The 17,017-nt window shown below is 39.4% G+C and overlaps 1 protein-coding gene across 1 annotated transcript in view; it reads right to left on the bottom strand.

Annotated features, from left to right (window-relative positions):
- The window catches only part of VPS13D (vacuolar protein sorting 13 homolog D), a 3,321,573-nt gene that overhangs the window by 3,112,769 nt on the left and 191,787 nt on the right, over positions 1–17,017 (bottom strand). Inside the window, exon 7 of the mRNA XM_044060428.1 lies at positions 191–295. Coding sequence (XP_043916363.1) covers positions 191–295 — 105 coding nt within the window. The remainder of the gene's footprint in view (positions 1–190; positions 296–17,017) is intronic.

Genomic DNA, 17,017 nt, shown 5'->3' on the forward strand with positions numbered 1-17,017 from the left:
ATACCGCACAGTCAACTAGACACTACTCAGCAACAGGCAAATGTTTACAATCAAGCTGCTACTCAACTGTGGAAGTTCTCATTTTTAATATACATTGCAAAATATCTGAATCCCCCTGTTAGTACACTGCTACTCAGGCAGGGAACGAAGCAAAGACAGGGCATATGCTGAAACACAGAATGTCTCATACCTGTACCTCCCCGGGAGGCAGATCTCCCAGTAACTTGCAGTCATGATCCCAGTACACGCTGAAGTCGGTGATATCTAGTTGTTTTTTCTTCATCAGTTTCTGCACCTATGAAGAAAGATTAAGAAGTATCATGATTAATCTGCGGAAGTGCCTGATGGAGCTCAAGTTTTCAACACAACTGCATTCTGGAAATAAGATACTTTTACAGTGAATCACTTGTTATATAAAACAGTTCTCCCTGATGGATCTTACAAGCTGGATTCATCCGTTCTGCTAATCAGTATTTGGCATTTTTTTCTAAAAGTTCCTGTGTTCTTGACAGATACACACCTGTAATAATACAGGCCGTGGTGTGAAATGTAAGCTATGCAAGCATGCTAATCCTTATCACGTACCAATTTGCTCCCTACCTAGTGGCAAACATCCCTTGTGCAAATCAAAAAAACAATAATGGAGATCAAGCATCCTTTTTGCTGACAAGTAATACACTAGCATATATTTATCCAACTAGCATATATTTATCCAACTTAGAGGGAACACCAACAGCTGTAGCAGGCTGGGGGCAAGTCCAATGCAGAGAAAAGGTATTCCTGGACCATCAAGCAGGGTCCTCTCATAGATCACCCAATAAAGTAAGAACATATGTGTTAAGTCTGAGGATCCTTTTTGACAGACCTGGAGGCAGGACAGAAGATTAAGCAGAATGCCATCAGGAGGGAAGTAGCTGGTGAGGCAGGCCAGAATGAAGCTTCTTTTCTCTCCTTAATTTCTTCTCCCTCATAAAAGCAAGAAAAGGCAGATTGCGGTACCAGAAGACCGATTTTTCCAAAAAAGTGGGGAAGAAGTGAAGAAAACTGAATATAGAAAGGAGCCAAAGTATATCCCTGCACCTACACATGTGAAGATGTGAAACCCAGAAGAGGCACTGGGCATAAACTGTAGCTCAAAGATTAACAGTATCACCAAGTCACACGACACAACAGTAGCTGAGCAGGCCTGTGTCAATTAAGAAACCCAAGGAGAAGAGTTTTTCAAACAGGGAGGAAAAAAGTATTCTCAAAGGGTTTGCTTCACCAGTCCTACCTGGACATCAATAATCAAGCCCTCCTAAATAAAAAAAAGTGCTCAAAACTCCAAACCGCACACTTTTATGAAAACTGAAGTCTGAACAAACTGGCCACCAAAAGATGAAGAAGGCACAAAGCAGACTGACAGGGGTGGCAGCGAATACCTCTCAATCCAAAAAATGAATCTACTCAGAACCTGAAGACAAGGGCGCCTAGTAGCTTGAAACCCAACCTATGAGACCCAGCCAGCAAGTGGGATCAGGGAAAAAGAACACAAGGAAAGCCCCAAGGACAGGCTGGTTATCACCCAGTAATAAAGGAAGACAGGCACTGCCAAAACCTGGAAGAGTTTCTAGAACCACTAAAAAAAAATCTGAATCTGCACCTCACTTGGAATGAAGAGCAATATTTATCTATGCCCCTGAACAATGCAATGTGACACAGAATGTGTAAGAGAAAGAAAAGTATACAGAATCGCTAAACTACCAGGAGAACTGAATATCTTGATCCCTGAGGAGACAATCACTGGAGTGCTTCAGCCAGGGAGACTCAGTCCAGCTATGGTTTTGGTGGCACCAGCCCATGCAATGACTTGACATTCAGCTCCAAATAATCACCAGCTTATTCTCACCTGATAGAGCTCTGAGAAAGTCAAGTCTAAGAAAGAAGATGCCCAGAAAAACAGAACTCCCTGCCAGTGGAGACAAGCATATTATGGATCATATGTCAATCCATAAAACATAAGGCCCTGCCAAATCTCAAGTTCTTGGTTAGAATGACCAGGAGTCCAACCTTCAGATTCAGAAGAATCTAAAGTGAGTCCATGAAAGCTACTTTCTCCTACTGCCAATAATGCTCTGTTAGCAATGGCAGGAAAGACAAAGACAGGCATTATCAACCTCAGTTTTTTTTTTTTATAGATTTTGAGTCTCCTCACAGCTAACCATCAAGCTTACCCCCAAGAGGATGTTCTTGTTTACTGGATCTACCCAACAAGTCTCCACTGGGCCTGTGAGAAGACTGAGGCACCTATGGACAGTGTCATACACACTGCCAATGAGAATTTATTGTTGTACCCTACACATTTACCCCATGCACAAACAAGCTGTGTTGTCACACACATGCAGTGGTGACCATCACATCTCTGTGGTGACGCAGCTGATGCCCTGCCTTCTTGAAGACAACATCCCCCATTTGTCCCTGACCTCTGCCAGAGATCAACCACGAGTTGCACCCACGCGCACATCCACCCTTCAAGGATGGGTACAATTCACCTTCTACTGCCAGCGTCTCATACTCCCAAGATGCTAATTAAGCCTGGATTACCTGAGCCATAGTCAGAGCTTTATCCCTCTATACACTAGTTCTGACCATGTCCAACCTCAGCTTTGGTGGAAACCCCACCAACTCTAGGACCCAAACTTAGGGATGAGATAAAAAACTGATGCCCAGAACTCATGAAGAGGCTGCTCCAACCGCCTTAAACATCATAGTAACTCATTAACATAGGTGTAGCCTGGAACCCAAAGGAATGTAGTTAGGTCCAAAATTGGGCCTGGCCTGTACATAAGGATATGCTGCCAAGCTGTCCTAGACTTTCTGCAAAGGAAAGGACAACTGGCAAGGGAAACACCAATTCCAACTCTAAAATGGGCCACCACTGAGCATGAATCAGAAATGTGTGCGCACACACACACACACACACACACACACACACACACACACACACACACACACACACACACACACAAAATGCTGCTGCTCCACTGGCATGAACTATAGAAGTGAAGGCTCACACCTAAGGAATTTAAGGCAGGGTAACTTGTTGCCAGCCACCCTACAAGGGAGCATTTAGGGAATTCAGGCTTTGGCCTCTGTGACCAACACAACATAGGATATGGAAAATGAAAAACTTATCTCATCAAAAAAAGGCACCACCAGAGCAACAATGCCTGACCAAAGGGCAGGAACTTTCTGTTATCCAAAAAATGTTGTAAAATCTAATAACAATTACAGAACACTCTGGTGGGACCACATCTGGAATACTGCATGCAGTTTTTGGGGAGTCTACAGGAAAAAGGAAGAACCTGAAAGCTTTCAGAAGAAATTTACAATGGTCATGAAAGCAATGAAGGAGGAGAACAAGTGATGACCAAAGTTACTGGACTAGTACTCAATGGAATCTGGCAGACACAGAGGAAGTATGATAGGGGTGCACAAAATGGTGCATGATGAAATCTGAAATGGTGGTGACGACACACAGACTACATTTCAGCCTAGACCTGAAAAAGTAAATTTTTCACAGAGGGCTATACACCCTCTGAACAGTGGGAGATTCATTATGTGACTCTAGCGAAGCCTTCAAGAAGCCTGGATACAATTGGAAGAGGGTAGGCAAAGCTAAGTAGGAACATGGAAAGTAGCAGTCTGTGGCACCCCAATGGCCAGACTAGAAAGTCAATGTTGCCTTCCACTATCACATAATATAAGCAGTAATGACGGACAACCCAGGCATTATAGGGAAATAATGTACAACACTGAGTTACTGTGAGGCCTATCTTCAAAGGCATGGGGCTTCCTCACCCTTGAAAGGCACATTATTTCCCCAACACCCCCCACCATAAAGGGCATTACAGCACTTAGAAAATCACAGAAACAGCTCTTTAGTAGTTGTAAAACAGTTTTTACAGTACCGGACAAGGCAAACTTTTTATTACCACTTTTAAAGTTCTGAAAAAGTAGCCCTAACAAAGAATATGCAAACTGAAATCTTAAAATGTATTGAAGCTTCATTCTGAAGAGCAGTGCAGTTACTTACTTTAGCTCTGTCAGCATTTGCACTGCTCAGGAGATGCTGCAAGTAGTAATTAGTTCTTATGAAGCTTTTCTTAATCAGCCCTCCACCAAAATAATAACAACAATAATAATAGTAATAATAATAACAATAATAATAAAAAAGTGTTACTTTGAAACAATCAGTAATGTAGCCTGGTGGGTGGAACTAAATATATGACAGTGACTGTATAGGAAAGGCAGACATGCTTATTAATTGATGGATGCTTGAAAATAAAGACCTTGTGAAAAATATTTCAGAGGGCCTGCTTAGATTTTTAGGGCTCTGCTATAATTTCCAGCGTCACTGATTCACCTTGTATTCAACCAAACATGGTATAGCCCATTTGTCTTTGTACTGCAGTATTCTGATATATAACCTCACACAGTGATTAATGTATCATTCTATTATTTACCACAGATTATGTCCAATACAGAGTCTGCACATTTTCTTGACAGATAAATTAGTACTTGTTTACTCCCTGTCTGAGAAAATAGTGATTCCATACAACTCAGAAACTGAACAGATGTGTGCTGTCTCCTAGTGATCATGTCACTGTGGTCTTTGCTTATATGGGTTTCAGTTCCTATAGTTTGGGGGGGGAAAGTATGGGCAAGAGTATTTGGTGAATACAAAGGTTTTAAAGAAAAAATTAATTATGTTAGCTTTGGAAACAAACAGTAAAGGCTAGGACTAAATGATTTCTTTTGTTACCCTCAGTGGATTTGTTGAGTATGCTTTCAGCAATGCCTATGACGCAGGTAACTATTTGTGTTGTAATGTGTTAATGATATTATGAAAAAACAGTACAACAGTATTGAATGTTCTGTAATTTGTGGCATGAGTTTGGTAAAGGGCTATACTTTTTGTGTAACTCAATAATAAAATAACAACAACAATACAAACAAGCACTTCTGTGAAACAGTGAATTTTTTTGTTCTGGTACTGCCGCTAGCACTTTTATCACTACAGGATTTGTGTTTTTATCACCCCAATTACTACTACATTTAAAACCAACAATTAGGTTTGCTCTCTTGCAAATGCTGCTACTGGTACATTACCCAACAACACTGCTTAAACCACAACTTCCATGATGGCTGCACACTGATCAACAACTTAATTTCAGCTCTCCTAGTGTGAAAAAAGAAACTGAGAAATAAGGGCCAGTAACTCTGTTTCAGTAATTCAGTTACTGGTACTGACTAATGAGTACACTGCCTGGATGCCAGCAAAAAAGAAACTTGAAGAGCCTGAAAAAAAATCAGCTTGAAAAGGTGAAGAGAAAACACTAACTGGGGAGAATCCTGCAGCTGTACAGCAAAAAGCAGTCCAGGCTCCAGACTTTGTATAAGAGATGGCTTCCAGTAATTTAGCGGCATTTACAATGAGTTTTGCCACCAAGATCTTTTTATTTATTTAAATAATTTTAATTATTTTTTGACTTACAAGTTGATTTCTAGGTAGGTGGACTAAACCATGAGAACCTTATCAAAACTTGGGCCACAAATACTACAGTAAAGTAAATCTAATTCAAACGACCTGCAACCATCAGAATCACTAGAATTTGTACCCTTGGTGAGGGAAGGGAGGCTGTCACTGATACCATATTGAACAGGGTCCCCTATGAACTCTAATGTCTGAGCTGGTTCTAGCTGAGATTTGTTGTGATTGGTGGCAATTCCTAGATGAGAGCAAAGCTGGAGTACATACTCTCGTGCTTTTATCCGGAGATGCCTGGCTGGAGTGTTTATGAACTACAGTAGATATAAAAAGTGTAAACACCTCTGTTAAAAGGCAAGGTTTTTGTGATATAAAAAATGAGACCATAATAAATCATTTCAAACCTTTTCCCACCTTTAATGTGACCTCTAACCTGTACAATTCAATTGAAAAACAAATGTTAGGGAGAAAAATATAAAAAATAAAAAACGTACAATAAGCTGGTTGCATAAGTGTACACACCCTTAAACTAATATTTTGTTGAAGCACCTTTTGATTTAAATCACAGCATTCAGGCTTCTTGGGTACACAACTGCCATCAATTAACGGGACTCTGACTAACCCCAAATAAAGCTGTCCTAGTAGGATTTTCCTGACTTTTACTCAGTTGCCTGCGACACCAAAAGCCATGGCTTGCAGACAACTTACAAAGCATCAAAGGGATCTCATTGTTGAAAGGTACCAGTCAGGAGAAGGGTACAAAAAATTTCCACAGCAATGGATATACCATGGAACACACAGTGAAGACAGTCGTCAAAAAGTTGAGAAAAATGGAATAACAGTGATGTTGCAAAGAACTGGATGTCCCTCCAAAACTGATGAAAAGACAAGACGAAAACTGGTCAGGGAGGCTGCCAAGAAACCTACAGCAACACTGAAGGAGCTGCAGGAACTTCTGGCAAGTACTGGTTGTGTACTACGTGACAACAATCTCCAAGAAACCTACAGCAACACTGAAGGAGCTGCAGGAACTTCTGGCAAGTACTGGTTGTGTACTACGTGACAACAATCTCCTGTATTCTCCATGTGTCTGGCCTATGGGGTAGGGTTGCAAGATGGAAGCCTTTTCTTACACAGAAAACCATTGAAAAACAATACATCAAGTCTTCCAAAAGCATGTGGGAAAATGTGTTATGGTTTGATGAGACTAAGGTTGAACTTTTTGGCCACAATTCCAAAAGGAACATTTGGCACAAAAACACTTCGCATCACCAAAAGAACACCATCCCTATAGTGAAGCATGGTGGTGGCAGTATCATGCTCTGGGGTTGCTTTTCTTCAGCTGGAACTGGGGCTTTAGTCAAGGTGGAGGGAATTATGAACAATTCCAAATACCAGTCACCTTTGGCCCAAAACCTTCACGCATCTGCTAGAAAGCTGAAGATGAAGAGGAATTTCACCTTTCAACACAATAAGACCCCAAGCATACATCCAAATCAACAAAAGAATGGCTTCATCAGTAGAAAATTTAAGTTTTACAATGGTCCAGCCAGAGACTAGAGCTTAATCCAATAGAAAATCTATGACTTGTGGGGTGACCTAAAGAGGGCTGTGCACAAGAGATCCCCTCACAATTTGACAAATTTGGAGCGCTTTTGCAAGGAAGAGTGGGCAAATATTGTCAAGTCAAGATATGCCATGCTGATAGACTCCTACCCAAGAAGACTGAATGTTGCAATTAAATCAAAAGGTGCTTCAACAAAATATTAGTTTAAGGGTGTGTACACTTATGCAACCAGATTGTATGATTTTTAATTTTTTATATTTTTTCCCCCCAACAGGTTTGTTTTTCAACTGAATTGCATAGGTTATAGGTCACATTAAAGGTGGGAAAAGTTTTGAAATGATTTACTGCAGTCTCATTTTTTTTTATATCACAAAAAACTCCAATTGTGTACACTTACCATAAATGTAGATGTTCGAGTGTATTCACAGTTGCAGTCATTACATTTGGGTAATCTGCTGGCAGGTTGCCCTCAGTCGGCCTGAATATCAAAGTCTCGGGTCCTGCATCGGTTGTGGTCTCCTCTTCCATGACGTCAGGTCGTCAAGGATATAAAACATGCAGCTGACGCCATTTTATTCAGTTTTTCTTGCCCCAGATGTCAGGTGCCCCTCAAATGGGGAGCAAAAAAAAATACATATATATATATATATATATATATATATGTAAACAGCAATATATATGTAAATGCACTTTTAGCAACATAAACTTTACTTTCATCTAAAAGCAAATACACCACAAAGGCTTTAGAATATAGGGAAGGAAAGAGAAGTTCTAGAAAAAAGGGGGATGGCGGGTGGGTAACCCGGACTGCAACAGTGAATATACTCGAACATCTACATTTATGGTAAGTGTACACAACTGTACTATGTTCTTCGTGTTTCACTGTTGCAGTCATTACATTTGGGTAGAATCCCAAAGCTATGGATGGGAGGATGGAACTAAATAGCATTAGGAGCGGCTATAAGGCCCTGCAGAACTGCAGTGGCAAAGCCTGCCCTGGACTTAGAGAAGAGAGGCAAATGATAATGCTTTGTAAAAGTATGAACAGAGCTCCAAGTAGCAGCTTCTAGAATGTCTTTGGTTGGAACTCCTCCGAGAAAGGCTGCTGAGGTAGAGGCAGCCCTGGTGGAATGTGACCCGATTCCCTTGGGCACTGGTTTATCATGATGCAAGTAGCAGAAACGAATGCAGTGGCTTATCCACTTAGAAATAGTCTGCTTTGATACAGCCTTCTCCTCTGATCCTGCAGCAAATGCCACCAGTAGTTGTTCAGACTTTCTTAGAGATTTGGTCCTGTTTAAGTAGAATCTTAGTTGTCTGTGTACATCCAATGAATGCAGAATCCACTCCCCCTTGTTCTGCGGATTTGGGTAAAATGTTGGCAGGAGAATAGCGTGGTTAACAGCTACACTGGATACCACCTTAGGCATAAAGGAAGGATTGGTCCTGAGGGACACCCTGTCCGGGTAAAATGTAATAAAAGGCTCCACAGCCATGAGGGCCTGTAGTTCTGAAACCCTTCTTGCTGAAGTGATTGCCAAAAGGAAAGCTGTTTTCCAAGATAAAAACTTTATATCCACAGTAGCTGCTGGTTCAAAATGAGGCAGGGTGAGTTTTTCCAACACAAAATTGAGGTCCCATGCAGGAGTTGGTGATCTTCTGGGAGGCCTTAAATTTTTGGCCCCTCTCAGATACTGTTTTAGCAGAGGATGAGAAAAGATGGGAGGCTCCGTGTTGTAATGAGCCGAGATGGCAGAGGCATGGATTTTTACTGAAGAAAAAGATAGGCCCTTGTCAAGCATCTCAGTCAAGTATTATAAAATCTGAGGGATATTTGGTTTTGCTGTGTCTGTTCCTTGTGCTTGGTTCCAAGCACAGAATCTCTTCCATTTATCAGCATAAGATATTCCAGTACTAGGCCTTCTGGCTTCCAAAATGACATCCATCACAGATTTACTGAGAGGTGTTGTTTGAATAATTACATGATCAGTCATGCTGCCAGATTCAGAGTTTGGAGCAGAGTGTGCAGAATTTGATTGTTCTGCTGAGACAGTAGACGAGGTATGTGAGGCAAGTACCAAGGAGGGAGTTGAGACATATTCCTTAGAATTGGGTACCAGTGCTGGCGAGGCCAGTCCGGAGCAATTAGGATCATTTTTGTTTTTTCCAACTGAAGGATAGGGCATCCACTTTTCATGCTTGTCTGTGATAAGTCCTTGTGCAGAATTTGTCCAGTTGATAATTTTGAGGAGAGGCAAATAGATCTATAAAAATACACACCAAACAGCCAGTACTTCACCAGTAACTCCTTTATTACACCAACGATCTGGTACCTCGGCTATTCGCCTTCAAGGATCACATTTTAATCCATCATGGCAATGCATTTTTATACCATTTGATTAGAAACAATTAATTAATAAATCAATTAAAGTTTCAATTTAATAAAGGAATGAGCATTAATTAAAGTGACCTTAAAACAAACATTTTTAAACTTCATTCACTTTGTGTGTATGTGTTTTCATCCATATGCTTTTTTGTATAATATAAATATATAAATATAAATATAAATATGATATATATACAAATAAATAATACAATGAAAATAAAAATGAAAATAAAAATAAATATAAATAAATAAATAAATGAATATATAAATATTATCAAATACTGATGCTGAAGGTAATTTAAATACTCAATTCCTGATTTAAACCATTAGGTTTTAAAGTATTAAATTTTATTATCATTCTAGTTTCCAACTCTAATAATTTACTTACTATATTGTCTCCCCTTTGAACAAAAGGTTTCCCCAAAACACTGAATCTTAAAGCATCAGGGCAGCCCCCATGTTTATCAATAAAATGTTTGGCAACTGGACTAGATTAATTGGAATTCCTTATATCTTTTAAGTGTTCCAATATTCTTATTCTCACCATCCTCTTGGTTTGTCCTATATACCAAGTATTAACACAAGAGCATCCCAATATGTATACAACACTAGTTGATTTACAATTAAAATAATGTTTAGAAGTGTGGTTTACTTTGTTTATAGATTTCACATTAATAACCTTGTCACAAATACTACAGGAGCAACAACCAAAAGTGCCTACTTTGACAGAAATAGGTCTCTCCAAATATAACAGATTGTTGTTTAATATTTCTTTAAGATTTTTTCCCCTCTTATAGGAAAAAGTTATAAAGTGTGGAAATAAATGACATATGGATTCATCATCACTTATTAGATACCAAAAATTTTTAACTAATGATGCAAGTTTATTTGAGAAGTTTGTGAATTTAGTTACAAAAAATATCTTCTCAGCATTTTTAGTGACTTCATCTATTCTCATAGGCTTAATAACATTACCCCCTAAATTATGAGGCATAAAACCTTTTCCAGTGACACTGTCCCAACATCTCAACAAATGGTTACGATTATATCCTCTGTCTAATAATCTCAAAAATACTTTACGGAGTTCATTTTCCACTTCAACATTTCTACTGGTATGGTCATGGATTCTCTTGAACTCCCCATGTGGTAATGCTTTTAATAAATGTGGAGGATGCATGCTTGTTGCATGCAGAAACATATTTACTGATGTATGTTTCCTATAAGGTCTGAATTCTATTTTATTTCATCTTTCAAATAAAGTTATATCAAAAAAATCAATTTTATTTCTATTAACCTCATAAGAAAAAGTCAAATTTTGTTCATTATTATTCAAGGTTTCAAAAAACTCAAAAAAAATCAAACATATCCCCTTTACATATAAAAATCAAATCATCAATGAAACGTTCGTACAAAACCACATTATTTTTGAAAAAATCAGTTGAATAGATGAACTTTTTTTCAAACGAATCCATATAAATCACAGCATAAGATGGTGCATAAGCTGCACCCATTGCAGTGCCCCTCACTTGCAAAAAGTATTCTTTGTTAAACAGAAAATAACTATGGGTTAAACAGAATTCCAATAAACTAATCAAAAAGCTAGTTCTAGGTCCTTCACCTAACATATTAAGTATTGATTCAAGTCCCCATTTAGTCTCTATATTCGTATATAAGGACTTGACATCAATGGTCACCCAATAGTATTCATGACTCCATGGAATTTTAACAACCTCATTAATTAAATCTTGTGTGTTAGAAATATGAGCAGCCACTCTATTCAAATGTGCCTTAAGTAGAAAATCCAGAAAAATATTAACATTTTCTAAAAAATAACCTACCCCTGATACTACTGGTCTCCCAGGGGGTTCTACTAGGTTCTTATGGATTTTAGGTAAGGCATATAAGATGGGTGTGGTGGGATTTTTTATATACATTTTATTAATGTCAGCTTGTGTAAAAAATCCTAAACGTTCACCTTTTTCCAACAAAAATAAAAGTTCATCATTATAAGATTTAATGGGGTCACTTTCTAGCTTCTGATACTCAAGATGATTCAACAATAATTTGTTAATAATTCTACAATATTCTCTTTTGTCCATAATAACCCAATTTCCACCTTTATCAGCACATTTAAAGATGTAGTCATTTTTAAGCATCTTTAACTGTTTCAAGGCCAACCATTAAATTGCTTTTTTTCTTTAACAAAATCCCTATAAGCAATCTCTATTTCCCTGAAAAGAACCTTTTGAAAAATAGAGATAGCAGGCACTGATATATGGGGTGTAAATTTATTATTAATATTTTTAAATTGAGGCATCACTAATCTACCATAACCAGTCACAAAACCAGTGTCTGAATTACTTTCAATGTCATTTAGTGCATCAGAACTAAAGTCCAAATCATCACATTCATAATTGTAGATAGATAAATTCAACAGGCTATCATTAAGTTCAGAATCATTACACTGTTCCATAGAACTTTCGTTCACATTACTATGTAACAAAATTTGCTCTGAGACTCTATGAAAATGAACTCTAAGCAATAATTTCCTAACAAAAGCCTTAATTTCTAAATAGATATCAGCTAAAGAGGGAAAAATAGTTGGAACAAATTTGCTCCCCTTATATAACACTTTAAGCATGTCATTGTTTAAATTTAAACAAGACAAATTAATACAATTATACATTTGCGCATCTTGATTCACAGGGTTAGGTACAGTCACATTAGTATGCAAACCTTCATTTGAAACGGTTGCGTCCCTTTCTTCCGTTTCTACCATTTCTCCCCTTATCTGAATTGCCACTTTGAAAGTCATTGTTCACGGAAGTTGCATTAGAAGCTCCAAAAGAAACTTCCCTATCAGTAACTTGATCATTAGCCACAGTTTTAGCGAAGGACACATTTCTAGTTGTATTTCTTTCAGTAGAAGAAGCTGAAGATGTCGACAAGCCTCTTCGTTTAGAGTAGCTGTTCTGGTTCCTGCCCCTTGACCTGCTACGTCTCGAATCACGCTGCCACGTAAACAAAATACCGGTCTCATAGTCCCTGAGATCGCAAACAAGTTTATTACGCTTTCTTAGTACTATTTCAGTTTCTAATTTGTGAATTTTTTCATTAATGCGCAAGATTTGGGTTCTGTAGTTGGTTTCAGGGGAGGTAAATAGATCTATGTCTGGGCTCCCCCATTTCTGTGTTACCATGCTGAAGACTTGTGGATCCAGTTTCCACTCGTGAGGGTCCATAAGATTTCTGCTTAGGTCGTCTGCCAGAGTATTTCATTTCCCTGGCAGGAATTGAGCTTGAAGATGTACTTGGTAAGTCAAGGCTGTGTCCCACAATGCCATGGCTAGTCTGCAAAGGGGGTAGGAATGTGTACTCCCTGCTTGTTTAAGTACCACATAACCGTGGTGTTGTCCGTCTTTATCAGTAGTTGTCATGGATGAAGTAAGTCCTTGAAGGCTGTCAGGGCATTCTGAACAGCTAGCATCTCTTTCTGGTTGATATGCAGATGCATTTGTTTTGGGTTCCATATGCCCTGAATGCATCTCCCTGCCAGGTGGGCCCCCCAAGCATAGTCTGATGCATCTGTAGTAAGGGTTTGGGTGGCAGGGGGTAGAGTGAATGACCGCCCCTTGTTTTGGTTACATGTCTCTGCCCACCAAAGAAACTCCTGTTGTAGGCAGGGAATGAGAGGAATCATTGTTTCCAGACTGTGACCATGCTTGATTCCATAAATTCTTTAGATACCATTGAAGTTTCCTCATATGCAGTCTTGCATATGGAATTAGAAGAATGCAGGATGCCATGAACACCACAGCCTGCAGAATTTGTCTTGCAGATAACTGGGTTTTTGTTGCCATCTGTTTGAAGTATATAGTCAGTTGCCTTTGTTTGTCTGGTGTAAAGTAAGCCATCTGGGCAGTTGTATTCAAGCTTGCACCCAGGAATGTAATTTTTTGAGAGGGTACCAGTTGTGATTTCTTTTCATTTATTGTGTACCCTAGGCATGTTAGAAGCCTTTTTACAAATGCCAGATGTTGAAGAAGAATGTCCATGTTTTCTGCTTGAATGAGACAGTCGTCCAAGTAAGAATAGATTTGTATGCTTCTTTGTCTGCAAAATGCAATTACTGGTGTCAGGCACTTTGTAAAGACCCTGGGCGCAGTAGATGAGCCAAAGGGCAGTGCAGAGAATTGGTAATGCATAAAACCTGCCTTGAAGTGGAGGTATCTCCTGCACGATTCCCTTATTGGGATATGCAGGTATGCCCCTTTTAAGTCTAGAGTCACTAACCAAGCTTTCTTGCCCAGCATGGGCAGTAGCTGTTGTAAAGTCAGCATTTTGAATTTTGGAATGTCCAAGAACGTGTTCAAAATCGATAAGTCCAGTACTGGACGCCAGGCATTGTTTTTTTCTGGGTACCAGGAACAGTCTTGAATAAAAACCTTGTCCTTTTACCTGTTCTGGAATTGGTTGAATAGCCCCCATATCCATGAGGGAAGTAATTTGTTTCTGAGCCTCTGCCCATTGTTTTTGTGACAGATCTGGCCAACTGTTTGGAATTGGCAAAGTATGGAAATGAAATCTGTACCCCTGGGATACTATGTTTAATACCCACTTGTCCTGGGTAATTAACTGCCAATTTTGAGCATGAAGTGCTAACTTTCCCCCTAAGGGGGCTGCCAAAAGGTAAGTGCTTGGTGATAGTAGAGGGAAGTCATTGAGACTGCTTACTGTAGGGTTGTGCTTTGTTTCCTCCAGATTTGGAGGTAGAGGCACCCCACTGCTTTGACCTGTAAGAACCCTGTGATTGGTATCTAGAGCCTTTTGAGTGCCTGGATTTGCCTTGAGAGGCTCTGTTGGACACAGGAAAGGACCAATTTTTAGTAGGCCAGTGCCTACTGAATCTGGGTGACTGCACTTGTAAGAAATATTTTACAGTTTGCATAGATTTAGCTTTGTCTTCCATTTTCTTTAAAACCTCTTCTGCCTTATTACCAGACAGAGTATCATGCTGTAAAGGTGCATCCAACAATTTAGCTTTAACATGATCAGGCAGACTTTCCTCCTTGAGCCAGGCATGCCTTCTAATCACATATCCAGTAACTGCTGCCCTGCAAGAGGCCCCCAAGGAATCAAAACCACATTGCAAAGTATGCTTTCCAACCTGTTCTGCTGCATGCAATAATTCTTGTAATTCTTTATTTTCCACACAGTCAGAAATTAACATAATTTCTGTTTCAACAGGCCCATAACATGCTGCTGATATTTAAGCATATGAAACTGGCAGTTTAAGGCCCTAATTGCCAGGGTTGCAGACTCATAAACCTTCTTTCCCCATCTATCCAGCGCCGTGGAATCTCTATCAGAGGGGGTAGGATTTTTGGCTGTAGAGGCCTTTACACCTTTGGGACCCTGTGAGATAGTTTCAGGATCAGCAGCAGGATTTTTGAATAGAAATTTGTGGGAGTCAGGAAAGTACAGTTTTGTACCTACCATAAATGCAGATGTCCAATAGGAATGCATCTGCAGTCCTTACAAATGGGTTGTCCTGTCGTCAGGCAGCCCTTCGGTTGGCCGGATTCCAAAGTCTGGGTCTGGCCTTGGCTGGTGTCGCACTTCACCCGACGTCATAGCTGCAGTTATTCGGGTATAAAGGCATCAGCCAACGCCATTTTCCTCAGTGTTTCTTGCCCCAGATGCCAGGTGCCCTCTTGGAAGGCTAAATTTGGATAAATGCCAATGATTCCAAATAGTAGAGAGCAAACACAAAAAATAAGCATGTATGTACATATATACAAACAAATACACCATAATAGATTCCCCCAGCTAGCTATAAGATGGGCAAATACCCTAGGAGTACCACAGAGGAGAAGGTGGGTGGGTAATCCTGACTGCAGATGCATTCCTATCGGACATCTACATTTATGGTAGGTACAAAACTGTACTATGTCCTTCAAGGATGCATCTGCAGTCCTAAATGGGTAGAATACCATAGCCAAACTGGGGAGGAGGAAGAATAAAGTTATGGTGTAGTTAAGATCCCTTGCAAAACAGCAGTGGCAAAACCTGCTCGGGATCTAGAGTATAAAGGTAAATTATAATGCTTGGCAAATGTATGCACGGAGCTCCAAGTAGCAGCCTCTAAAATGTCCTTGGTAGCCACTCCTCGTAGGAAAGCTGTGGTAGTGGCTGTAGCCCTTGTAGAGTGAGGCCTGATGTTTTCTGGAGTTTTCTTTCCATGGTAGGAGTAACAAAATCTAATGCAATTTCCTATCCACTTGGAGATTGTCTGTTTTGAAATTGCTTTTCCTTCCATTCCTGTTGCATATGTTACCAGTAGCTGGTCAGTTTTTCTATTGCCCTTGGTCCTGTCCAGGTAGTAGCGTAATTGTCTATGTGAAATAAAAAACCCCGATGGAAGCTGCAACAGGCGTGGTGAAATAAATCCAATAACCAAGCGATAGCTGTAAAAGCTGTTATGTTAGCACTTTATTAAACAAGAACTTTCGGTAGGTTAATAACCCACCTTCCTCAGACAAAACAGTTACTAAGAAGTAATAGGGAGTTTAAATACACTTGTCCCTCCCAGTTAATCAAGATTTAATTGATTTCCATCTTCAATTAAAAAATTCCTTTTAACCATTTGTGTGCATTACAAATAAAAACAATTTTTTATGTATTGATAAAAACACTTTGTTAAAAACACATTGTTTAAAAACATCCTTTAAGAATGATCTTTACGTACAAGTTATTAAAACTGTTTTTCTTATTAAATAAATAATATAATATACAATCATCCAACCCCTTATAGAAATACAGAATTATTTCTACTAGAGTTACAATTATGTAAACCAATATATTTGATAAAGTGATCGCAGGCTCCTGTAACTATACAAGGGGAGAGCAACCCACCCCTATTTCTCCAATGAACACAAAAAAGCCCAAAAAAACACGCAAACCCAAACCCAGCAATTTATGTTTAGGGCATATGTATTTACTAATAATATGAGTGTAATACCCTAAGCTACACCTAGCTTAATCTATTCCCCCACTCACAGCCCGCAACTATTGTGACCATACTGTGTCATGAGTGAATAAATTTGCTTATTAAAAAGTCTGAAAAAATCCATAATACATAAGGTTAGCTGTCTAAACCAAATAAATATGTTATCTCCTCATGGCTATGATTTTAAGAATGCAGGATAGAGAAACAGCGTCGTTTAGGCCAGGGTAAATGTACGCTCCTGTTCTAACCTGGTAATTTCACTGGTAATGCACACTACTCTTACTTGCCATAACCCTACCTACACCACAGTGACATACAGAGTAACACAGCACAACATATGGCAATGTAGTATGTGTTGATAGCAATACCTCACACATCTGTCTCTGGCCTCACACCAAGGACACACACTACCATGACAGACAGACAAGTCATGGTGAGCAATCACACCAATACATAACATGCACCCAGTCAATGGCACACTCATTCCACCTCACATATTTGGTTGGCAATGTGTTCATGGGTGTG

The sequence above is a fragment of the Protopterus annectens genome, chromosome 2.part0 (assembly GCF_019279795.1).
Source record: "Protopterus annectens isolate FY-2018-M chromosome 2.part0, PAN1.0, whole genome shotgun sequence".
In the NCBI taxonomy this organism is placed as follows: domain Eukaryota; kingdom Metazoa; phylum Chordata; order Ceratodontiformes; family Protopteridae; genus Protopterus; species Protopterus annectens.